Source organism: Microcaecilia unicolor, chromosome 3 (genome assembly GCF_901765095.1).
Source record: "Microcaecilia unicolor chromosome 3, aMicUni1.1, whole genome shotgun sequence".
Taxonomy (NCBI): Eukaryota; Metazoa; Chordata; class Amphibia; order Gymnophiona; family Siphonopidae; genus Microcaecilia; species Microcaecilia unicolor.
In genome coordinates, this window is record NC_044033.1 from 13300340 (window position 1) to 13325508 (window position 25169).

Here is a 25169-nt window from a genome sequence, read left to right on the forward strand (position 1 = left end):
TCCCTAAAAAGGGGTTTGTGTGCCATTATCATGTGGAGTTTTGAAGGGCCCCCCAGTTTGGGCTTTGAAGGATGTTTCACAGGGTACCATACCTAACATTGGACCTCACAATGCTATATACAATCAATGAGGGGTCTGGCCCATGACAGGCCATCCATTTGGGTGGCAACTTCTGCTCTTACTACCCTCTGTGGTCACTGTACTGTTGTTCTTGCACATTTCTTTGGCAGATAGTTGTATGGTATAGGGGTTAGGGCTGTGGGCTGTCAGATCAGAAGACTTGCGTTTGATTCCCACTATGGATCTTTCTGGTTACTGTCTTATTTATTCTGCTATATCTGCTACAATGAGCTAGGTAGCTGTGTGTGACATGCTGGACACTCTTGTTTTGGTCACTGAAGGGTGCTATCCAACATCTCTTCCCCTTTCCCCCCTTCCTTTTCATGTCATCTCATAGGTTTGCATTTGGCTGCAACACATTCTAGTGGATATGGAGGTTGTGGGTACACCGTAATGGGTGTAGCTGCATACTCGGTCCTTGATCCAGGACAGTGTTGTTATAAGAGTGCAATGTCAGTGGTATTTATGTCAGGCCCTGATGCGCTCCCTCATGTGCCAGATGAGGCCTGGATCTTCCCACCATATCTTACCATAATGGCTTCAATATCCCTGTGTATGCCAAATCTCTTACAAAGCAAACATTGGTGGAAACAGGGTTCAGGTGATGGGCCTTCTTGGCATCACATACATTACTGTTTTTATGACATGTTGTGCAATATTCCTTACATAGCCTGTGACAGATGGCTACAGACAGATGGGGGAGGGGCTGAGGGGTTGGGTATGCAGTACACTGGCACAGGTTGCCATAGGGCAGAGGGTGGCATGGTGTCTTTCTGAGGAGCATGTTCACTGTTGCTGGGAAGTGGGGATGGACAGCCCCTTATTTCTGCATTGAAGGGTTAGTGGAGGGGGCCCCATAATTACTTCTCATTGGATATTCTGGTCATTCTGATGATACCTATGTTTTTTATTCATTCTTTGGAAACTTTCAATAACATGTATTGCATCAAGAAAGGGAACTCGCTATATGTGACCCTACCTATGTATGGTGCTTGCACATGAGTTCTGCTGTAATCGTGGGGGGGGGGGGGGGGGGCACTGCTTCACACTCACCTTTCCAGGCTGCTTCTAATGGATCTTCAGGCCCCTGTGGGGTGGCAGTTGGTGGTGGCGCTTGGTGGAGGAGTGGCCTAGTGGTTAGGGTTGTGAACTTTGGTCCTGGGGAACTGAGGAACTGAGTTCAATTCCCACTTCAGGCACAGGCAGCTCCTTGTGACTCTGGGCAAGTCACTTAACCCTCCATTGCCCCATGTAAGCTGCATTGAGCCTGCCATGAGTGGGAGAGCGGGGTACAAATGTAACAAAAAAAAAAAACATCTGTCAGGCACAAGAGGACTAGGAGCTCTGTCTCTGGCACAGTATAGTTAGGCTCTCTACGAAGAGACATAACTGGCTTCACTGATGAATGTTCCATCACATGCAAGAGGTAAATATGCACGTTTTGCACATAGGAGGAATGTGCTGCCATTGCCATGGACATTCGCGATGCTGGGACAAGTACTGCCATTGCACATTTTGTGTAGTGTATTTCCGATTGGAGGACACATATATCTCAAAACATCTTTGACATTTGCAGTGCGTCCTCTTTCTAAACATGTTTTGTGTGTTTTTGAATATTGGAATATGTTTATTTATTTCTTCCTGTCACGGCTGTGGCCATGCCCCGCATCCAGACTCAACTTTCCTCCCAGTGGTCATGCTCCGCATCTTTCTGGACTGCCTCCTGTCTACACTGTTACCTCTGCTGCCTGTTCCCTGTGATCGAAGTCTCACACTGATGCCTGCATTCTAGCCTCATCCCAGGGACTATTCAAGCGTAACTCTGGTGTTTCAGCAGTCTAGCCTCTTCCTGGTGCCCTGCTGCTTTTTCAGTGCAGTTCAAGCCTCATTCCTGGGCACCAGAGACCATGACATCATCAGTAAGGGTCCTTATAAGGAACCATGGGACTCTCATGCATTGCCTCTGCAACATTCACTCTTTTGCTTTGAGTACTTGGTTCCAGCGCTGTTACTGAATTCCAGTTTTCAGCTGTTCCTGAGTTCCAGTCTTCAGCTCTGTTTCTGAGTTCCAGTTTGCAGCTCTGTTTCTGAGTTCCAGTCTTCAGCTCTGTTTCTGAGTTCCAGTTTGCAGCTCTGTTCCTGAGTTCCAGTTTGCAGCTCTGTTCCTGAATTCCAGTGTGCAGCTCTGTTCCTGAGTTCCAGTGCGCAGCTATTCCTCTGTGCAGCGCTGTTCCTGAGTTCCAGTCCACAGCTCTATTCCTGCATACCAGTCCGCAGCTCCGTTCTGAGTTCCAGTCCGCTGCTGTGTTCCTGAGTTCCAGTGCATAGCTCTGTTCCTCAGTTCCAGTCTCCTGATTCCCAGCCTTCACCTTTGTGGTTCTTCTGTTGGATATCCTGTATCCAGTCCGGTCCGGAGGTGTCTCTGTCTGCCATCCTTGGAGTCCCCTACTTCCTGGGTTTACAGCCCATGGCAGTCCAAGGGCTCAGTATTGGGACAGACACCCAGAACCCTAGTAGTTTGCAAAGGCCATGAGCCCTGCAGTTTCTGAAGCAATTTGCCCTCCAACTCCAACAGCTGTAAGGGGTAGTACAAACCTTGACCCAGTTCATGGACACTTTCCAGAATCCGGGAGCTCCTCAAGCAGCGGCAGCACCATTTTTTGGAAACCCGGCCCTAGGCCCGGCCACCACCCCCAGTGTCACTGGGATTTGCCTCAATTCAGTGGCAATCCTAAGTCTTGCCTGGGTTTATTGAATCAATGCCAAATCATATTTGAAATACAAGCTAGAGACTTTGTTACGGATAGAGCCAAAGTGGTCTGTCTCATCTTGCTGCTCATGGGCCCGGCCCTCGCTTGGGCTTCACCTATCTGGGAGAGGAATGACCCTATGTTGAACAGTCTGGCGGTGTTTTTGCGTCAATTCTGAAGAACGTTTGAGGAACCTGGAAAAGCATCTTCTGCAGCCGCAGAACTATTGAACTTACAACAAGGACCACAGACTTTGGGCAACTATGCTATCTGTCTTCGGACCTTAGCATCCGAATTAGAATGGAATAACAAGAGCCTGGTTGCCATGTTCTGTCAGGGGCTGTCCTGCTGGATTAAGGATGAGCTGGCAGGGTGAGACTCCCTTCAAACCTCGATGACCTGATATCTTTGTGCAGTCAAGTGGTTGTACTTTTCCGCAAGCGAGCCCAGGAACGCCAAAATGACCAGAGCTTCCCTCACCCAGGACCTAATTTCCAGCACAGAGCCTCATCTCCCTCTGCGAAGAGCTCAGTGGTGGCCAGAACGGAGGTGTCCATGCAACTGACTGGGCCTATCGGACCAGGGAAAGCAGTGGAGATGGGCCCTGGACCTGTGCTTTTAACACGGGGAAAAGAGTCACCACACCTGCCATCGCCCAAAGAAGTCTGGAAACCTTCAAGCCTAGTTCTGGCTGGGGAAGCAGGATTAGGTTCATCTAGACGTCTTCTCCACACTCAGTTGCTGGTTTTCAGAAGCATGCATTGACTTAGGGGCTGGAGACAGCTTCATTGATGAGGCCCTAGTTCACCACTGTCACGTTCCCACGCAGGAGCTTCCCCAACCCATCTCTGTGCACTCTGTATATAGGAACGTTCAAGGACTATAAGGGTCAAAACAGTTCCCCTTTCTCTACAAATTGGGGTACTCCATACAGAGGTTATTTCTCTCTTTCTTCTCCAGTCGGCAGTGAATCCTATCATCCTGGGTCTTTCTTGGCTGCAAAGGCATAACCCCTGTATCGATTGGGACCAAGGTGAGTTTGTGGGGCCAATATTGTTTTCACCGCTGTGTGGGATCTGTCACTCCTGTCTTGCCGATAGCCACCAGTACTTTGGAACCCAAGGAGAACATTCCCTGGGCCTACCAAAAATTTACTGATGTATTCTCCAAACAACAAGCAGAAACTGAACTGAAAATAATAAGAAATAGCATAAGGAATGGCAAAGCACTGATAAGGAAGGCAAAGAGAGACTTTGAAAAAAGATTGCGTTGGAGGCAAAAGCACATAGTAAAAACCTTTTTAGGTATATTAGAAGCAGGAAGCCGGCAAAATAATCAGTTGGACCGCTAGATGACCGAGGGGCAGTGGTGTGCTGGAGCAGGCTCTCACAGGCTCGCAAGAGCCGGTTGTTAAAGTAGGGCCCTCCATGGCTACCTTAACAACTGGCTCCCAAAATGTGGGCTTGGGCCCCCTGCTGAATTCTCTTTTACTTTGCTGGTGGGGATGCTGAGCCCTGCCAGCCAAGTAAATAGACTACTGCTGCTCCCCGTGCCTTGTTTCCAGTTCTGGGCAGCAGGCTGGGACTTCTCGAGCATATGAGAGAAGTTCCAGCATGCTGCTCAGAGCAAGACGTTGGGAGTGGTGGCAGTCCATTTATTGGCTGCCAGCAAAGGTATGCCTAGTGTGCCGCACGAAGGGAGGGAGGAGAGAGAGGCAAGTGTTGCTCCCCCCCCCCCTCCCGGCAGCCCCTGGCCCTTCCAACTGCAGAGCTGGCTACGTCCGGAGAAAGAGCCTGTTGTTAAAACTTTACCAACACACCCCTGCCGAGGGGTAAAAGGACCACTCAGGGAAAACAAAGCTGCAGAGGAGAGAGTGAACTCTTTGCTTCAGTCTTCACCGAGGAAGATTTGGGAGAGATACTGATGCCTGAAATGGTATTCAGTGCTGATGAGTCAGAGAAACTGTATCAAATCTCTGTAAACCTAGAAGATGTAATAGCGCAGTTTGACAAATTGAGGAGTAGAAAATTACTTGGACCGGATGGTATTCATCCCAGAGAACTGATAGAACTGACAAATGAACTTGTGGAACTATTGTTAGTAATATATTATTTTTTTTTGTTACATTTGTACCCCGCACTCTCCCACTCATGGCAGGCTCAATGCGGCTTACATGGGGCAATGGAGGGTTAAGTGACTTGCCCAGAGTCACAAGGAGCTGCCTGTGCCTGAAGTGGGAATTGAACTCAGTTCCTCAGTTCCCCAGGACCAATGTCCACCACCCTAACCACTAGGCCACTCCACTTTTTTATCCTTAAAATTGAGCGTGGTACTGTAAGATTGGAGGGTGGCCAATGTAACACCAATTTTTTAAAAAGGTTCCAGAGGAGATCCAGGAAATTATAGACCGGTGAGTCTGACATCAGTGCCGGGCAAAATGGTAGAGACTATTATAAAGAACAAAATTACAGAGCATATTCAAAAGCATGGATTAATGAGACAAAGCCAACATTGATTTAGTGAAGGAAAATCTTGCCTCACCAATCTATTACATTTCTTTGAAGGGGTGAACAAACATGTGGATAAAGGTGAGCCGGTTGATATTGTGTATCTAGATTTTCAAAAGGCATTTGACAAAGTAACTCATGAAAGAGATAATTGGAGAGTCATTGGATAGGAGGTAGTGTTCTATTGTGGATTAAAAACTGGTCAAAAGATAGAAAACAGAGAGTAGGGTTAAATGGTCAGTATTCTCAATGGAGAAGGGTAGATTGTGGGGTTCCACAGGGGTCTGTGCTGGAACCATTGCTTTTTAAGGTAATTTATAAATGAACTAGAGATGGGAGTAATTATTGAGATAATTAAATTTATTGACAATACAAAGTTATTCAAAGTTGTTAAATTGCAAGAGGTTTGTGAAAAATTACAAGAGGACCTTATGAGACTGAGCATCCAAATGGCAGATGATGTATAATGTGAGCAAGTGCAAAGTGATGCATGTGGGAAAGAGGAACTCGATCTATAGATACGTGATGTAAGGTTCCACATTAGGAGTCACTTGCCAGGAAAAGGGATCTAGGTATCATCACAGCTCAGTGTCAGCTGCGCCTAAGAAAGCAAATAGAATGTTAGGTATTATTGGGAAAGGAATGGAAAACAAAAATGAGAATGTTATGATGTCTTTGTATCGCTCCATGATACGACCACACCTTGAATACTGTGTGCAATTCTACTGACCACATCTCAAAAAAGATATAGTATGCCTAATACTGAGCTCTCTCACTTATTCAGAGGTTACACAATATCTTAACTATGTTGCCATGAAGTAACCACTCTAATTATTATAATTAACTTATATAATTTTATTATGTGCGTATAGCAAATCCTTTCTGTACATAAAATTTCACCATGAATTATCAATTCTTAGTTTACCTAATCACACCTACATTCATACTGTTCAATCATATGTATGTTATGGTATGATTGAACAGTATGAATGTAGGTGTGATTAGAGGAAAATAAGAATTGATAATTCATGGTGAAAATGTATGTACAGAAAGGATTTGCTATACACATATAATAAAATCATATAAGTTAATTAAAATAATTAGAGTGGTTACTTTATGGCAACATAATAAAAAAGATATAGTGGAATTAGAAAAGGTACAGAGAAGGGTGACAAAAATGATAAAGGGAATGGGACAACTTCCCTATGAGGAAAGGCTTAAGTGGCTAGGGCTCTTCAGCTTGGAGAAAAGATGGCTGAGGGGGAGACATGATAGAGGTCTATAAAATAATGAGTGGAGTTCAACGGGTAGACATGAATTGCTTCTTTACTCTTTCCAAAAATAGTAGGACTAGAGGATACGCAAAGAAGCACAAATTAGTAAATTTAAATCAAATTGGAAAAAATATTTCTTCACTTAACGTGTAATTAAGCTCTGGAATTTGTTACCAGAGAATGTGGCAAAAGCAGTTAACGTAGAGGTTTTAAAAAGGTTTGGATAACTTCCTAAAAGAAAAGTCCATATGCCATTATTAAGATGGACTTGGGAAAGTCCACAGCTTAATTGTAGGATAAGCACAGTGGTGTGCTGGTAAATGTTTAACAACAGGCTCTCTCCCCGGTCCACCTCTGCGCCCCCCCCCCTGTTCACCTCTGCGCCCCTCCCCGTCCACCTCTGCGCCCCCCCCCCAAAATTGCACAGCTGGTTATAGCCAGTGAGAGAGCCTGGGGGGGGCAATCTAATTCATGTTTAATGTGGGATAAAATGCCATAAATAAGTAAATAAAAATAAACTTTTAATGTTGAGCACCTGATTCTCAAAGTGGACATATTCCAAACACTATAATGAAAATAAAATGATTTTTTCTACCTTTGTTGACTGGTGACTTTGTTTTTCTGATCATGCCGGCCCAGTATCCGATTCTCCCCCCTGCCCTGCCCTCCACGCACCCATGTCCAGCAGCAACCCTCCTCTCCCCTGCTCTCCATGCAACCATATCCAGCAACCCTCCTCTCCCCTCCATCCTCCCATGTCCAGCAACCCTCCTGTCCCCTCCATCTACCCATGTCCAGCAACCCTCCTCTCTCCTCCATCCACCCGTGTCCAGCAACTCTCCTCTCCCCCTGCCATCCATCCACCCATGTCCAGCAACCCTCCTCTCCCCCTGCCCTGCATCCACCCATGTCCAGCAACCCTCCTCTCCTCTGCCCTCCATCCACCCATGCCCAGCAACCCTCCTCTCCCCTGCCCTCCATCTACCATGTCCAGCAACCCTTCTCTCCTCCCTGCCCTCCATGCTCCATCCACCCATGTCCAGCGACCCTCCTCTTCCCCCTCCACTGCATCCACCCATGTCCAGAAACCCTCCTCTCCCCTCCATCCACCCATGTCCAGCAACCCTCCCCTGTCCTCCATCCACCCATGTCCAGCAACCCTCCTCTCCCCCTGCCATCCCCTCCATGATCCACCCATGTCCAGCAACCCTCGTCTCCCCCCTGCCCTCCTCCCCTCCATCTGCCTTCTTCCAGCCGTCCATCATCCGTCTTCCCTCTGCTCCCCGACAGACCTGGTTTCCTTCCTGCGCCGCTGCTTGCCTTTAAAAATTTTGTTTTCCTTCGAGGTGCGCCGACGTTGAAGCGAAGGCAGCAGGCTTAGCTCGGTTTCAGCCTTCCGTTCCCTTCCCTCGCATCATGGCTCTGCCCTCGCGCAAACAGGAAATATGTCAGAAGAGGGCGGAGCCATGATGCGAGGGAAGGGAACGGAAGGCTGAAACCGAGCTAAGCCTGCTGCCTTCGCTTCAACGCCGGAGCGCCTCGAAGGAAAATAAAATTTTTAAAGGCAAGTAGCGGCGCAGGAAGGAAACCAGGTCTGTCGGGGAGCAGAGGAAGACGGATGATGGACGACCGGGGCAGTGGGGGAGCAGAGGCGAACCGGCTCGCACTGGCCAACAACCGGCTCGCAAGATGCCAGTAAATTTAACAAGCGGCTCTTGCGAGCCGGCTCCAGCACACCACTGGATAAGCAGCATAAAATGTACTGTACTGTTGTGGGATCTTGCCAGGTACGTGCAACCTGGATTGGCCACTGTTGGAAACAGGATGCGGGATCTTCGGTCTGTCCCAGTATGATAACACTTATGTTCTAAACTTTTCCTTTGTATCGGAACTATGAGTTCCCCATAAACTTGCTTTTTCCCAGGAAGGGTCTCTCCTCTCTCTCGCCCTGAGACTGGAGCTATGTTGGCTTACATTAAGAGTAATCTGGAGAGGGGGTTTATTTGTCCGTCCACATCGCCTGCTGGAGCGGGGTTCTTCTTTGTGAGCAAGAAGGATTGCGGACTCCATTCATACATTGACTACAAGGGTGTGAACATGATTACCGTCAAGAACAAATACCCCCATCCTCTCATGTCGGAATTGTTTGATCGCCTCCAGGGGGCCCGGATCTTTACCACACTGGATCTCGAAGGGCTTATAATTTAATTTGTTTCCAGGCGGGCGATGAGTGGAAGACAGCATTGAATACCAGAGATAGCCACTATGAATATCTCATCATGCCCTTCTGACTGGCTAATGCCCCTGCTGTCTTCCAGAATTTTGTTAATGATATCTTCCCGGACCTGTTTTACAAATGTGTTAATGTCTATCTCGATGACATCCTGATCTTCTCACGTTCACTGGACCTACACCATCAGCATGTCAAGGTGGTCCTTGAATGCCTGCGTCACAACAAGCTGTACGCCAAGTTGGAGAAGTGTGTTTTTGAGCATACAGAATTACTCTTCCTAGTGTACATCATTTCAGACCAGGGGCTGTGCATGGACCCGGCTAAGCTCTCTGCAATCCTCAATTGGTCCCGACCCTAAGGGTGCTGAGCACTTTAGATATTTTTAGGATTTGCCAACTACTGCTGGCAATTCATTCTAAATTACTCCTCCATAGTCGCACCCCTGATGGCTCTTACTTGGAAAGAAGGGAACGCTCACAACTGGCCAACTGAGATGGTAGCTGTTTTCAACCATCTGAAACAGGCCCTCACCACTGCCCCCATTCTACACCATCCATCCTGACAGGTGCTTCTACATTGAGGTCAATGCCTTGTCCATAAGAGCTGGCACCATCATTTCTCAGGCAATGCCAGAGGTAGACTGCTCCCTTGTGCCTACTTCTCCAGGAAGCTTTCATCCGCTGAAAGGAATTATGCATTTGGAGACCAGGAGTTCTTGGCTATAAAACTGGGACTGGAAGAATGGCACCACCTGCTGGAGGGAGCCAAGTACCCCTTTATTGTATTTACAGATCACAAGAATCTACTGTATCTGCAAGATGCACAACGGCTTAATCCACTACTGAAAGTTGAGGTGGGAGAAGAACAGGGACCATGACATCATCAGTGAGGGCCCTTATAAGGAACCATAGGACACTCATGCATTGCCTTCGCAATGTTCGCTCTTCTGCTGTGAGTTGCTTGGCCCCAGCTTTGTTCCTGAGTTCCAGTTTTCAGCTGTTCCTGAGTTCTAGTCTGCAGCTCTGTTCCTGAGTTCCAGTGTGCAGCTCTGTTCTTGAGTTCCAGTGCGTAGCTCTGTTCCTGAGATCCAGTCTTCAGATGTTTCTGAGTTCCAGTCTTCATCTTCCTTCCTGCGTTCCAGTCCACAGCTCTGTTCCTGTGTTTCTGTCTCCTGATTCCCAGCCTTCATCGCTGTGGTTCTTCTGCTGGATATCCTGTATCCAGTCTGGTGTGAAGGTGTCTCTCTCTGTCGTCCTTGGAGTCCCCTACCTCCTGGGTTCGCAGCCAACGATGGCCCAAGGGCTCACTATTGGGACAGGCACCGACCCTAACTCTTTCATTATGGACTTTCATCTTTAAACGTTTTCCAGTAATTTTTATTTTGTCATTTAGACATATCGAAAATGCCCCTCCACACTTCTGAGGACTAGCTGCCGTACTCTGCACCATTACTACTACTACTACTACTTAACATTTCTAGAGCGCTACTAGGGTTACGCAGCGCTGTACAATTTAACAAAGAGAGACAGTCCCTGCTCAAAGAGCTTACAATCTAATAGACAAGTAAACGGTCGGTCCGATAGGGGCATTCAAATTGGGGCAGTCTGGATTCACTGAATGGTAAGGGTTAGGTGCCGAATGCAGCATTGAAGAGGTGTGGGCTTTAAGCAAAGACTGAATATCTGCTCCCCCATGAACTTGAGATAAGTACATTTTACACTACTGTCAACTATTATTTAATGTACATTGAAATAGACATTATGATTGGCTTATATTGGTGAGCAATTGGTACAGTGATGGGAGTATCGTGAGCTCAGAGGTGTAGGTAGGTGGGTCGCCAGGGGAGAGGCCGCTCCTCCAAACAGACTCCCAAAAGTGCCAATGCCTATTTTTCGTGCGATCTGTTGCATTTAAAATACGTGCCATTGGCACTCTGCTTTCTGCTCTCCCCCTGCGCCCTCAACCTGGCTACGCTTCTGCTTGAGCGTCCACAAGAGGTTAAGGCAGTCATTTTTTCAGGGAAGCCCCCAGCGACCCCCATGGAGCATCAGGTAGGACTGGGGAGGCCTACCTAGATGGCGGGGGGGGGGGGGAGATTCCGGGTGGGGTTAGGGGGCTTTGATCATGGTGGCAGACTGGGGTGAGGGTAGAAGGTAGAAGGGTGCTTTGAGAGGGAGTTGGAAGGGGGATCAGGAGAGTGTTTTAAAGCAAAAAAAGTTATGTGAGTGCCAGCCAATATTCAGTGCTGGCACCTGCATAGGTAAGTGGCCTAATTTAGGACTACTGTTGAGCTGTCCTAAATTAGGCCACTTAGCTATGTGGATGCCTGCACTGAATATTGCTGGTACCCACATAATCCTGGGCTCCTCCCTAATGCTGCCCCATGTACCGCCCATGACCTGCCCTTTTTTTTAACGGCAAAGGCATTATTCAGCAGGACTGCCTGCTTTAGTGCCACTGAATATCAGGGGTTAGGAGGCAAAAGGCGATTAAGTGGGTAAATGCCTCTTCTACCCACTTAAATCATTTTGAATATCAGCCAGGATGTAATTTAGCCGTTAACTCTATTGCTGTAGTGGATATTAATAGAAGTGGGTCCATCAAAAATGTTTGGTTTTTACTATGATGACTATAGTTTATTAATACGTTTTCTATGCTTCTTGAAGAAAATGCAGATCTGATCTGGTTATATTCTATATTTGTATGTGCATTCATGTATATATCTGTCTTTATTCATTTAGGTGGGACTGCTGGGAATCCAGATGCTATGGACACGTGATTCAGAAGAAGCCTTACAAAATGCAAGAGATGACAGGAAAGTCATGCAAATAACTAATAAAAAATTTTTGGATATTTTAAATACCCTTATCAACCAGACAACTCATGACCTTACTAAAGTTGAGAGGATCAAGTTTGAAACGCTTGTTACCATTCATGTACATCAGCGAGACATCTTTGATGATTTGGTAATAGTTTGATTTTAAATGCTGGAAATTAGAATTCAATGATTTTAATGTTAAAAAATTATGGGGTCAATATTCAAAGCAATTAACCCGGTTAAATCACTTATGCGAGGTTGATATGCAGCGGCACTTAAATAGTGCCACTGAGTATCAGAACCAACAAACTTATAGCTGGCGTTTTTATGTTTCAACAATTTTTTATTGATGACAACCTGAGTCAAATACAGAAACAAGGATATAACATTCGCAAGGCAATCAAAATGACACTAACTACTACTACTACTTAACATTTCTAAAGCGCTACTAGGGTTACGCAGCGCTGTATAGTTTAACATAGAAGGACAGTCCCTGCTCAAGGAGCTTACAATCTAAAGGACAAATATACAGTCAAATAGGGGCATTCTAGATTACCTGAATAGGTATAAAGGTTAGGTGCCGAAAGCAACATTGAAGAGGTGGGCTTTGAGCAAGGATTTGAAAATGGGTAGGGAGGGGGCTTGGCGTAAGGGCTCAGGAAGTTTATTCCAAGCATAGGGTGAGGCGAGGCAGAAAGGGCGGAGCCTGGAGTTGGTGGTGGTGGAGAAGGGTACTGAGAGCAGGGATTTGTCCTGTGAGCGGAGGTTTCGGGTGGGAACGTAAGGCGAGATGAGGGTAGAGAGGTAATGAGGGGCTGCAGACTGAGTGCATTTGTAGGTAAGAAGGAGAAACTTGCTGTATGCGGTATCTGATCGGGAGCCAGTGAAGTGATCTGAGGAGAGGGGTGATATGTGCATATCGGTCCAGGCGGAATATAAGACGTGCAGCAGAGTTCTGAACGGATTGAAGGGGGGATAGATGGTTAAGTGGGAGGCCAGCGAGAGGAGTACGTTGCAGTAGTCAGGGCGAGAGGTAATGAGAGAGTGGATGAGAGTCCGGGTGGTGTGCTCAGAGAGGAAAGGGCGAATTTTGCTGATGTTAAAGAGAAAGAAGCGACAGGTCTTGGCTATCTGCTGGATATGTGCGGAGAAGGAGAGGGAGGAGTCGAAGATGACTTCGAGGTTGTGGGCAGATGAGACAGGGAGGATGTTATTGACTGAGATAGAGAGTGGAGGAAGAGGAGAAGTGGGTTTTGGTGGAAAGACGATAAACTCGGTCTTGGCCATTTTTAGTTTCAGGTGGCGGTTGGACATCCAGGCAGCAATGTCGGATAAGCAGGCCGTTACTTTGGCCTCGGTCTCCGCAGTGATGTCTGCTGTGGAGAGATACAGCTGGGTGTCATCAGCATAAAGATGATACTAGAAAGCATGAGATGAGATCAATGAGCCCAGGGAAGAGGTGTAGTTTGAAAAAAGAAGGGGTCCAAGGACAGATCCCTGGGGAACTCCAGGATCTAGTGATGGTTTTTTTGAGGAGTGGTGTGACTACGGCGTGCTTGAAGGTGTCAGGGACAGTTGCAGTGGAGAGAGAGAGGTTGAGGATATGACAGATGGGAGGGGTGACAGTAGGAGAGATGGCCAAATCGTCATCAACCAAAGTTTTAACCTTTACCCCATCTTTCCCCCTTCCCCCCAAATCCCCCACTCCCCCCCTTGCTCCCCCCCTTCCGGTCAACCAATTCAAGACCCAGTAAATTATATACCCCGCAACCCAGGAACATCATTTGCAGAACATATCAAACTATAACCGTCCACAACCTGGTATTTATATACCTTTACCTCACTACCTCCCCTGCCCCCCCCCCAGGATCCCCCTTCCCTGCCCCCAATCCTTATACCCCCTACCCCCATACTCCTCCCCCACTATTCTCGTTCCACCCCACCTCCGTATCCACCCTTAATAACCCAGAAGCTTGTATTCTGATAGCCTCTGGGCTCCCTCCCACAGAAAGGAATAACTGGCTATTTTATGTGAGGTCTGAGCATGGATTCATCACTTATAATGGTAAGCATAACTGCATAAGGTCAAGATCAAGGTCAGACTTTATTTGATATACCACCTATGAAAAAATATAGGGCATGATATTCAGCAGGCAGCGGGCAGCACTTTTGCTGTCCACCACCAACATTAAAACCCAGATATTCAATGCCAGGCTGTTTCCTGTGAATTGCATTAAATATCCAAGGTTTTTTTAACTGCTAAAAAGTTAACTGGTTATGCCGATATTCAGCACTATCTGGTTAACATTTTAGCAGTTAAAGGTAAGATCTTATTTGACCGCTAAACTTATTTGGTTAGGCACTGAATATTGGCGCCTATCCAGATAAATCGCACGGTATATTCAGCAGGAGATAACCGGTTATTTCCCACTAAATATTGGCAGTTAGGCACCGATATGCTATTTAACCATCTAAATAATTTACAAGCCTAAGTTAACTGGAGAAATAGGACTGTATAAAACACAGTCCTGTCTGTCTGGTTTAACTTATGTGGTAAGTAGTGAATATTGCACTTAACTGAAAAGTGATAACTGCCATCATATAACTGGATATTCAGTGCCAGGACATGGTCCGGCATTGAATATTTGGGCATAACACCAGCAGCGGCCAAAAAAACACTGACTGTTGCCTACTGAATATTTAACCCTATGCATTTTAGGTGATAGACCAACTAATAATTAATGTTCATTGACTTTAGTAAATGGCATCAGTTTAATCAGCTAACTATTCTACAAAAGAAGGCATGATATTGCATTTTGTTATTGGCTGTGATCAAGTTTATCTTGGTTGTGTTCATTTCCAGTTAGAACCAGGACAGGAATCTGATGCCATGAACTTTCCTTTGCAACCGTCTGGAGAATTTTTGTATATTTTATATTCTCCATCAACCTACTTTGAGAAATAACTCCCTTCCTCCCCCCCCAAGGATTATGAGTGCTGACCCTTCAGCATTCCCAGCTCCAAATTACCAGGGGAGCACAAACCTTGAGCTAGTAATTACATAGTAGTAGTAGATGACGGCAGAAAAGACCTGCACGGTCCATCCAGTCTACCCAACAAGATAATTTCACATGTGCTACTTTTTGTGTATACCTTACCTTGAGTTGTATCTGCCATTGTCAGGGCACAGACCGTATAAGTCTGCCCAGCACTAGCCCCGCCTCCCAACCACCAGCTGCATCTCCCACCACCGGCTCTGCCTCCCAATCTTGGCTAAGCTTCTGGGGCTCACGGTCCATCCAGTCTGCCCAACAAGATAATTTCACATGTGCTACTTTTTGTGTATACCTTACCTTGATTTGTATCTGCCATTGTCAGGGCACAGACCGTATAAGTCTGCCCAGCACTAGCCTCGCCTCCCAACCACCAGCCCCGCCTCCCACCACCGGCTCTGCCTCCCAATCTTGGCTAAGCTTCTGGGGATCCCTTTCTTCCGAGCAGGATTCCTTTATGTTTATCCCACGCATGTTTGAATTCCGTTACCGTTTTCATCTCCACCACCTCCCGCGGGAGGGCATTCCAAGCATCCACCACTCTCTCCGTGAAAAAATACTTCCTGACATTTTTCTTGAGTCTGCCCCCCTTCAATCTCATTTCATGTCCTCTAGTTCTACCGCCTTCCCATCTCCAGAAAAAGTTTGTTTGTGGATTAATACCTTTCAAATATTTGAATGTCTGTATCATATCACCCCTGTTTCTCCTTTCCTCCAGGGTATACATGTTCAGGTCAACAAGTCTCTCCTCATAAGTTTTGTAATGCAAATCCCATACCATTTTTGTAGCTTAAACTCAAAACCTTCCTAATGGCAATACGTAGCACTGCCACTGAGCCATGCATCTAGGCCCAGCTGGGTTCTATGTATTATTTATTTTATTTATTTATTACATTTGTACCCTGCGCTTTCCCACACATGGCAGGCTCAATGCGGCTTACATAGTAACAATATAAAGAATTACAAAGTCGTAAAAACGAATATACAATTTGTAGTAAACGCAATATTAATGGGGTTAACAGATAAGTAAATTGAACATAGGAGGAATTGGATGCAGAAGGAAATAAGCGTTAGGAGGTAGGCACAGGAAGATGGAGAGGAATGGATATGGGATAGCAATAAGGATAATGAGAAATATGGTCAATGTATAACAATCGTCGATAAGAATCATGTGGTCAGTCGTTGGTTAGGTTGAATCGTTAGGGTAGGCTATCTTGAAGAGATGGGTCTTCAGTTCTTTTCTGAAGGGCAAAAGGCCGTTGATTGTACGGATGGATCTTGGTAAAGCACTCCAAAGCTGGCTACCTGAAAAGGAAAAATTGACTGCGTAGAAGGATTTGTACTTAATATCTTTGCAGCTGGGGAGGTGCAGATTAAGGTAAGTACGGTAAGACGTCAAACTGTTCCTGGTTGAGAGGTCGATAAGGTGATTCATGTAGGTGGGGGATTCTCTGTTTAATATCTTCTAAATCATTGTATGGACTTTAAAATTAATTCTTTCTCTGATGGGGAGCCAGTGAAGCTTCTCTCGAAGAGGTGTTGCACTGTCGAATCTTGACTTGCCAAAAATAAGTCTGGCTGCCGTGTTTTGGGAAGTCTGGAACTTTTTCAGTGTTAGGGACTTACAACCTGAAAAAACACTGTTGCAGTAATCTGCGTGTGTGAGTACAGTGGATTGTACTAGGTTCCGGAAGGTGTCCAAAGGAAGATATGATTTCACTCGTTTCAAAATCCATATTATGTTAAACATCCTTTTGTTGATGACTTTAGCATGGTTTTCAAATGATAAATGACTATCAATCGTTTTAACAGAACTGATTTTGTGATCCCATATTGTTGTGATTAGTAAATGCAAAACTTTCTTTAATGTCTGTAGAAGGAATATTAAGGTACATATTTTATGCCTATTTAATACAAATGGACAATTCTATAAAGTGACGCCTAGAGGTATGTGCCACTTAAGCGTATCGAAGGCACTATAAATTTGAAAGTGAGTGCACAAAGGTGTCTAAGTGCTATTCTATAAGGTAGTACCTACGTACCATAACGCCTAACTACAAGAGGGCATACACATGGGCAAGTTTCCCAGGAAGGCATGATTTAATGAATTCTCTGTAAACCTGGAGGATGTAATGGGGCAGTTCTACAAACTGAAGAGTAGCAAATCTCCTGGACCGGATGGTATTCATCCCAGAGTACTGATAGAATGGAAAAATGAGCTTGTTAGAAATATGTAATTTATCCTTAAAATCGAGCATGGTACCGGAAGATTAGAGGGTGGCCAATGTAACGCCGATTTTTAAAAAAGGTTCCAGAGGAGATCCGAGAAATTACAGACTGGTGAGTCTGACGTCGGTGCCGGGCAAAATGGTAGAGACTATTATTAAGAACAAAATTACAGAGCATATTCAAAAGCATGGATTAATGAGACAAAGTCAACATGGATTTAGTGAAGGGAAATCTTGCCTCACCAATCTACTACATTTCTTTGAAGGGGTGAACAAATATGTGGATAAAGGGGAGCCAGTTGATATTGTGTATCTAGATTTTCAGAAGGCATTTGACAAAGTACCTCATGAAAGACTTCAGAGGAAATTGGAGAGTCATGGGATAGGAGTTAGTGTTCTATTGTGGATTAAAAACTGGTTAAAAGATAGAAAACAGAGAGTAGGGTTAAATGGTCAGTATTCTCAATGGAGAAGGATAGTTAGTGGGGTTCCCCAGGGCTCTGTGCTGGGACTGCTGCTTTATAAATGACCTAAAGATGGGAGTAACTAGTGAGGTAATTAAATTTGCTGATGACACAAAGTTATTCAAAGTCATTAAATCGCGGGAGGATTGTGAAACATTTCAAGCGGACCTTACAAGACTTGGAGACTGGGCGTCTAAATGGCAGATGACGTTTAATGTGAGCAAGTGCAAAGTGATGCATGTGGGTAAGAGGAACCCGAATTATAGCTACGTCATGCAAGGTTCCACGTTAGGAGTCACAGACCAAGAAAGGGATCTAGGTGTCGTCGTTGATGATGCATTGAAACCTTCTGCTCAGTGTGCTCCTGCGGCTAAGAAAGCAAATAGAATGTTACGTATTATTAGGAAAGGAATGGAAAACAAAAATGAGGATGTTATAATGCCTTTGTATCGCTCCACGGTGCGACCGCACCTCGAATATTGTGTTCAGTTCTGGTCTCCGCATCTCAAAAAAGATATAGTGGAATTAGAAAAGGTGCAGAGAAGGGCGACGAAAATGATAAAGGGGATGGGACGACTTCCCTATGAGGAAAGGCTAAAGCGGCTAGGGCTCTTCAGCTTGGAGAAAAGGTGGCTGAGAGGAGATATGATAGAGGTCTATAAAATAATGAGTGGAGTTGAATGGGTAGATGTGAAGCGTCTGTTCACGCTTTCTAAAAATACTAGGACTAGGGGGCATGCGATGAAGCTACAATGTAGTAAATCTAAAACGAATCGGAGAAAATGTTACTTCACTCAACATGTAATTAAACTCTGGAATTCGTTGCCAGAGAATGTGGTAAAGGCAGTTAGCTTAGCGGAGTTTAAAAAAGGTAGGACGGCTTCCTAAAGGAAAAGTCCATAGACCGTTATTTAATGGACTAGGGGAAAATCCACTATTTCTGGGATAAGCAGTATAAAATGTTTTGTACATTTTTGGGATCTTGCCGGGTATTTTTGACCTGGATTTGCCACTGTTGGAAACAGGATTCTGGGCTTGATGGACCTATGGTCTTTCCCAGTATGGCAATACTTATGTACTTTTTTTTTTTTTTTAAATATTTTTATTGTTGTATGAAGACAGAAACAAGCAATTAAGAGCAAGATCAAGTCAATACAATTCCGAAACAAAAACAGCTGTACAGAAATACCCTTTTCTCAGTCACTCTGATCTTCATAACTGTTTATCGTTTAAGTCCCCCTCCCCGTCTCCCTCCCCCCCCCTCCCCAAAGGTTGCCCCTGCATTGTTCCATGTTTTTCTCCCCTTAAATACCAATTGCTGAGCCCTTTGGTGAGAGTAAATCAAGTGCTCTCCCCCAAATGTCTCTGTACTGGCGGTTCCTCCATGAAGCAGAGAATTTAAGTGCCAGGCGTACCCAATTGGCCATCTCAACCATACAATTTTTCCACACTTCTAGGTGTGGGGGCTCGGTGTCCACCCATGCTTTCAGCACACATTTCTTAAGCAGCATCATCGTCAATAACACAAATTTACAGTGGGCTGCCCCCAACCTCTGCTCTCTGAGTGATTCTCCGCACCCCATTAGTGTGATCGAGTACTTCCACTCCACTGGACGTTGCAAAATGTCCTCCACCAGCCCTAATGCTCCAACCCATAGCGTGTGTAGTGACGGGCATTCCATAAACGAGTGTAAAAATGTTCCTGCACTGCTCTTGCACTTATTGCACCGGTCATCCTCCCACATTCCCAACTGCTTCCCCCTTACTTTAGTGATGTGTACCCTATTAATAATCCGATATTGTATATCTTGCAAAGCTGCATTTGGAGTAATTTTGCCCAGGTTGCAAAATACTGCACCCAGTCGCTCCACTGTGACTTCTTCTACTACATCCCTGCTCCACGTCTCTGCTAGTTGTGCCATATGAGGCGCTTTCTGGTGCTCTCTCATCACCTGGTACCACCCTGCCATTTTATTACAAAGAGGCGTCATCTGCATAAATGTATGATCTAGTTGTGTAAAGCGGGTGAGGCTTTTGCTCCTTCGTTCCATACTCAGGATGTAGTCTTGCACTTGCAAATATGCAAAAAATTGGGAACCAGGGATTTGCAACTCATGTCTGACCATGTCAAAAGTTGGGAAGGCTTCCTCTCCGTCTTTCCTAAATTGTCCTATAAATCTGCAGCCTTTATCCCGCCAACCCTGAAACACTGACCTTCCCATCCCTGCAGGGAAAGCCATATTCCCTACCAGTGGCAAAAAGGGGCTGACTCCCTTCACTGCTCCTCCTTGCCCTCTCCACCATCTCCATGCCAGTTGCAAAGCTGCCACATACGAGTTTTCCACTGTCTTTTTTGCTCCCTGCACTACCCATGATTCTAATACTGTAAAGAGATCATTCAAGCTGCACCAACTCTCCCAGAATCCCGGGAGGGTGTAAAACCCTTGCCCCGAAATCAACTCTTGGATCCAGCGTAGTAGGGTTGCTACATTATACCTTCTCAGATCTGGTAGTCTAAGGCCTCCTTGCCCTTTACCCCATGTCAGCTTTACAAAGGATATTCTGGGATGCTTTGCATTCCAAATGAAAGTGCCTATGACACTTCTATACAGCTTGTCCTCCGAGGTTCTCACCCACAGCGGGAGCATCTGCAGTGGATATATTAACTTGGGCACCATCACCATCTTAACCAGGGCTATTCTACCCAAGAAGTTTAATGGCAAGTCTTTCCAACATTGGCATAGTCGTTTTACCTTCTCCAATCTATCTATCACGTTTCTTTTGTACACCCATAGCTGATCTGCGCTAAGATAAACCCCTAGATACTTGATACCATTCTGAGCCCACCTCAGTGGAAAGTTCTGCGATTCTTTAATCATGCACGGATTACTAACCTGCAGGGCCTCTGACTTTTCAAAATTGATGCTAAGCCACGCAAACTCCCCAAATGATTGGATGATGTCCATCACCACTGGCAATGTACGGGACGCCTCATCCATCAACAGCAACATATCATCTGCAAATAAATTGATTCTATGCTCCTCTCCTCCCACTTTAATTCCTTTCAGCCTTATGTCCTGTCGTACCCTTGCCGCCAGCGGTTCCAACGTCAGAATAAACAGTAAGGGCGATAGCGGACACCCTTGCTTAGTTCCTCCCCCCAGAGAGAATCCTTCGGTCAAGGAGTCGTTAATTATAATTTGAGCCGTTGGTCCACTATATAGAGCCTGGACCCAATCTAGGAACTCCCCCCGGATGCCAAACCGTTTCATTATCCAAAACATATACCTCCACACCACCTTATCAAATGCTTTTTCGGCATCCAGGCTGGCCACAATGGCATCCCCTTTTTTCCCCTCTTCTCTCCATCAAAATGTGGCTCACTTTTAAGATGTTAGCTGATGCAAATCGTTCCTGAACGAATCCTACCTGATCAGGATGCACTAGAAAGGGGACCACCTTCCCCAAACGGTCTGTCAATATTGGTGCCAGTATCTTTACATCCTGGTTTAGCAGGGAAATGGATCTGTATGAACCTACCAGTTCATCATCCTTTCCTGGCTTAGGGATCACTACAATATGTGCGTGGTTGAGTACTGTTCCCAAAGTCCCTGTCTCTCTTCATCACACATAGAGATGAAAGTCGCTACAATTACATCCTGGAGGATTTTATAATATTCCACCCCCAACCCATCTGGGCCTGGTGCCTTTGCCAGCTTCAATCGTTTGATAACCTGTTGGACCTCCTTCCCCTGTATTGGCGCATTTAGCATTTGCTGTTGCTCTGCCGTCAGGGACGGGAGCTCAACCCCCGCAAGGAAGTCTGCGCACCTTTCCTCTGAGAAAGGACCCTCCTTATATAGAGATGAATAATAATTCACAAATTCCCTCTGAATGTCTCTTGATGTTGTGCTGACTTTACCGTCCCCTGCTCTGATTTTACTGATAAATTTCTGTATTGTCTTCTGTCTCACTAAAGACGCCAACAGCTTGCTGGTTTTATTAACCCACTGATGTAATTTATATTTATAAAGCTTAATGTTGTAAATCGCACTTTCATCCAGGATCACCTGTATCTCTTTCCTACACCGCGCATATGCCTTTTTATTGGCCTCGGAGGGAAGCCCAATAAGGGCTCTACGAGTATCTCTCAGCTTCACTGTGAGGGCGTCTATCTTTTGTCCGCGGCTCTTGTTCTGGGAGGCGACATAAGCTATAATTTTTCCTCATAGGATGGCCTTTGCAGAACATTCTCGGGCTCACTGATTGCGCGTCGTTATCCACTATGTAGTCTGTCCAGCTCTTTCTCAAGTAAGTTTGGAATACCCTACTCTGATATAACGCCAGGTTTATCCGCCAACGTGCCGGTCCCTCTCTGCTCCCCCACTTCAACTCCACCCACACCAGGGCATGATCAGACACATCTGGCTCTCCAATTCCCGTTCGCAATTTAACCAAGCTCACTGAGTGGGAAACCAGTAAGTAGTCAAGCCTCGAATGAGCTCCATGGGGATGAGAAAAAAAGGTATAATCAGCTTCCTCTAGGTGCTGATGACGCCAAATGTCTACAAGCTCTAAGTCCCTCATCATCAGGTTCACCCCCTTGTCATCATGGTCTTTCCCCACTTTTCTGGGGGGTTTGCAGTCAATTGAGGGGTCACTGGTGACATTAAAATCCCCCCCAACAATTAATTGATAACTATCAAATGTGACCAATTTGGCTATCAGTGTTGTGAAAAATTTATGGGAGTAGATGTTAGGTGCATAGACATTGCAAAGCCCCACCTTTTTGCCCTGCAGCATCCCCGCCACTATGAGAAACCTCCCTTCTGGATCTTGATATAATTTATGCATGTCAAAAGCTAGTGTTTTCCTGATCAGTATAGCTACTCCTCGCTGTCTCCCATTATAAGAAGCAAAAAATATTTCTTCAACCCTGTCCCTTTTCAATTTGAGGTGTTCTAATCTGCTTAAGTGGGTTTCCTGTATCATGGCTACATCAGCTTTCTGTCATTTAAGTGCTTGTAGTATTTTAGCCCGCTTCACCGGGGAATGCACGCCGTCGACATTCATCATCGCTATTTTAAGATTAACCATTCATTGTATCAAACAGCCAATTAAAACAAACAAATTTTTCTGATATATCCTGAGCGCCTCACAGCTGGGCACCCAGGATCTTTCCCTGTTCCCTTGGTCTCTGTTGCCACCTAGGGTCCTGTTTCCCCCACCCATACCTCTGAATCTGTTCCTCCATTATTAGCAATCGCAACCTTTGTAACCCCTTCCCTCCCTCTCCTCCCGTTCTCTGTTCCTACCCGATCTTTCCCCCCCTTGCCCCCCTCCCCCCTTTCCCCTTCCGATTCACACACACCCTCCAGTCGTGCCAGTTCACAACACTTATACTTCCCCTTGCACACCACCAACTCCCCCGGTCTCCCCTCCCAGAACGCTTTCCTTTCCCTTCCCCACAGCAATTCCCCCCCGGGCCCCACTTCTAACACTGTAAACCATAACATAACAGTTTGAAAACTGATTGGGCTCACAGTCCCACAGAGAGCACCCGGTTGCCTGGTCACCTGGGCCTCCAACTCTTCTTCGATAAGGTTGATGTGCCGTGATGGCTGGTTAGGGGCCTTGAGACTCATCAGGGTACCACACCTCTTCCATGCCTCGGTAACTTAAACATCCTCAATCTTTGTCATCCAGGCCTCGGGCTCGCAGATCAACTGCAGGTATCATCCATTTCTCCGAGTCTCTCCGCTCCTGGTGGCCAGCCGCCCATAATCTCTGGAACCCAAACACATTCTCACAAAACTCGCTGCCAGGTTCACTGCACCGGTTCATTACTTCTGTCAATGCAACCCATTTACAAACGCTTCCAGCTCTGTCGACTCGTTAAAGTATATAGTTTTATTCTCGTGCAGTACCCGTACTTTCGCTGGGTAGAGTAAAGCAAACTGGATCCCCTTGTCATATAGCATATAGCCTTTTGCAATGACGTCCCATTACCTTCCTCTGGTCTGACACAATAGCAGAGTAGTCCTGAAAAAGGAGGATTTTCCCTCCTTCATAGGTAAGGCTCGGTTTACCTCTGTAAGCTTGAAAAATTGCTTCTTTATCAGAGTAGTTCAGCACCTTTGCCAGCACTTGTCTCGGCCTGCTCTCATTGGCGCGCATTGCTCCCACACTGTGCACTCTCTCCACCTGCAAGGCTTTCCCACCAAGATCCAGGCCTAACTCCTGAGGAAGCCACTGCTCCACGAGTCTCCGGAGGTCTGCCGCCTTAACTGACTCTGGGACTCCCACGATCCGGAGATTGTTGCACCGACTGTGATTTTCAAGGTCATCAGTTTTTTGCGCTAGCTGCTCGCATTTCCGTTCAAGCGCTACTATCAGATCGTTCGTGCCTACAGCCGCGTCCTCACATTGCGACACTTGTTCTTCCATGCAAGCGGGCACTCTGACGCTCTAGCATTTCATGGATTTGGTCCACCGATGACTGGAGTTTTGATAACTTGTCCTCCAGCATTGCAGAGATTTGTTGCGCCAGCTCCCTCACCAGCTCTGATGGCAATGGTCCGATCGTCGGGGTCTCCGAGGCCGCCGCTGCCATCTTGGACCGCACAGCACAGGTGTTTTTCTTCCCCCACGAGGTCTTAGTGGGCATACCCTCCGGATACTCAGCTGAAGCGGTCTCTCGACCGCTCTCTTGGCTGCTCCCACTTTCCCGTTTCGTGGGCGCCCGGTCTGGAATCGCCACCCGGGGTTAATCACTGTTAATTTTGCTGATTTTTAAGCCTTCGGGTCGGAGCCAGTGTCAAGGACGTCCGTTCAGCTCCACGTCATCATGTGACCCCGCAATACTTATGTGCATCATATGACACACCTACATGCACTACCTTATGCTTGCCATTGACATCACAGAAGGTGGTGTGCCTACACATGGGCATGCCAATGCTGACCTTCAGAAATTTGCTGGAAAAAAAAACCTTTTTTTCTTCTGTCACTAACTTTTCCCTCAGAGCATACAACTTGGCCTCCCTGTCTCTTTCAGATAGAAAATCACCAGTCTGCTTATTAACGGGGGGATTCTGTATATGGTGCCTAAAAAATCTGCACTGTAAACATTTCCACCTAGATGTATTCTATAAGAAATGCTTAGATTTACACGCAGTATATAGGTGGACCTCACTGTAACTAAAATTAAACACAGCCATTTACACCAACAATACCTGGCGTAAATCCATGCGCACAGATTTATGCGTATAGGTCATATTCTATAACAATGTGCGTAAATGTAGGACCACCCACGAAACACCCATTTCCCTGCCCATAACCACGCCCCTTTTTGCTTGCGCACATTAAAATTTAGGTGCACTGTTACAAAATACACTTAGAGGCATATTTTCAAAGCACTTTGGGAGGCTAAGTTCCATAGGTTTCTATGGAACTTTGGGAGGCTAAGTGCTTTGAAAATGAGCCCGTTAGGGATTTGTGCACGTAAATTCTAATGAATTCCAATTAGTGCTTATTATTGCTTGTTAAGTGCTGTTAACAACACTGATTGTCTTGTTAAGCCAATAAGTGACATGCGTTATAGAATCCACCTGGATTTACGCACGGAAATCTAGTCACACTGTATAGAATCCAGGGTAAGTGTGGGAACTCTGCCAATACACACCTCAGTGCATAGGAGCCAACTTTTCAAAATTATTGGGGGTG

The 25169-nt window shown here is 45.9% G+C and overlaps 1 protein-coding gene across 1 annotated transcript in view; it reads left to right on the forward strand.

The window, feature by feature from the left end:
* Positions 1 to 25169, forward strand: part of DNAH8 (dynein axonemal heavy chain 8) — a 1267128-nt gene that overhangs the window by 734344 nt on the left and 507615 nt on the right. Inside the window, 1 exon segment of the mRNA XM_030199255.1 lies at positions 11626 to 11850. Within this exon segment, the coding sequence (XP_030055115.1) occupies positions 11626 to 11850 (225 nt within the window).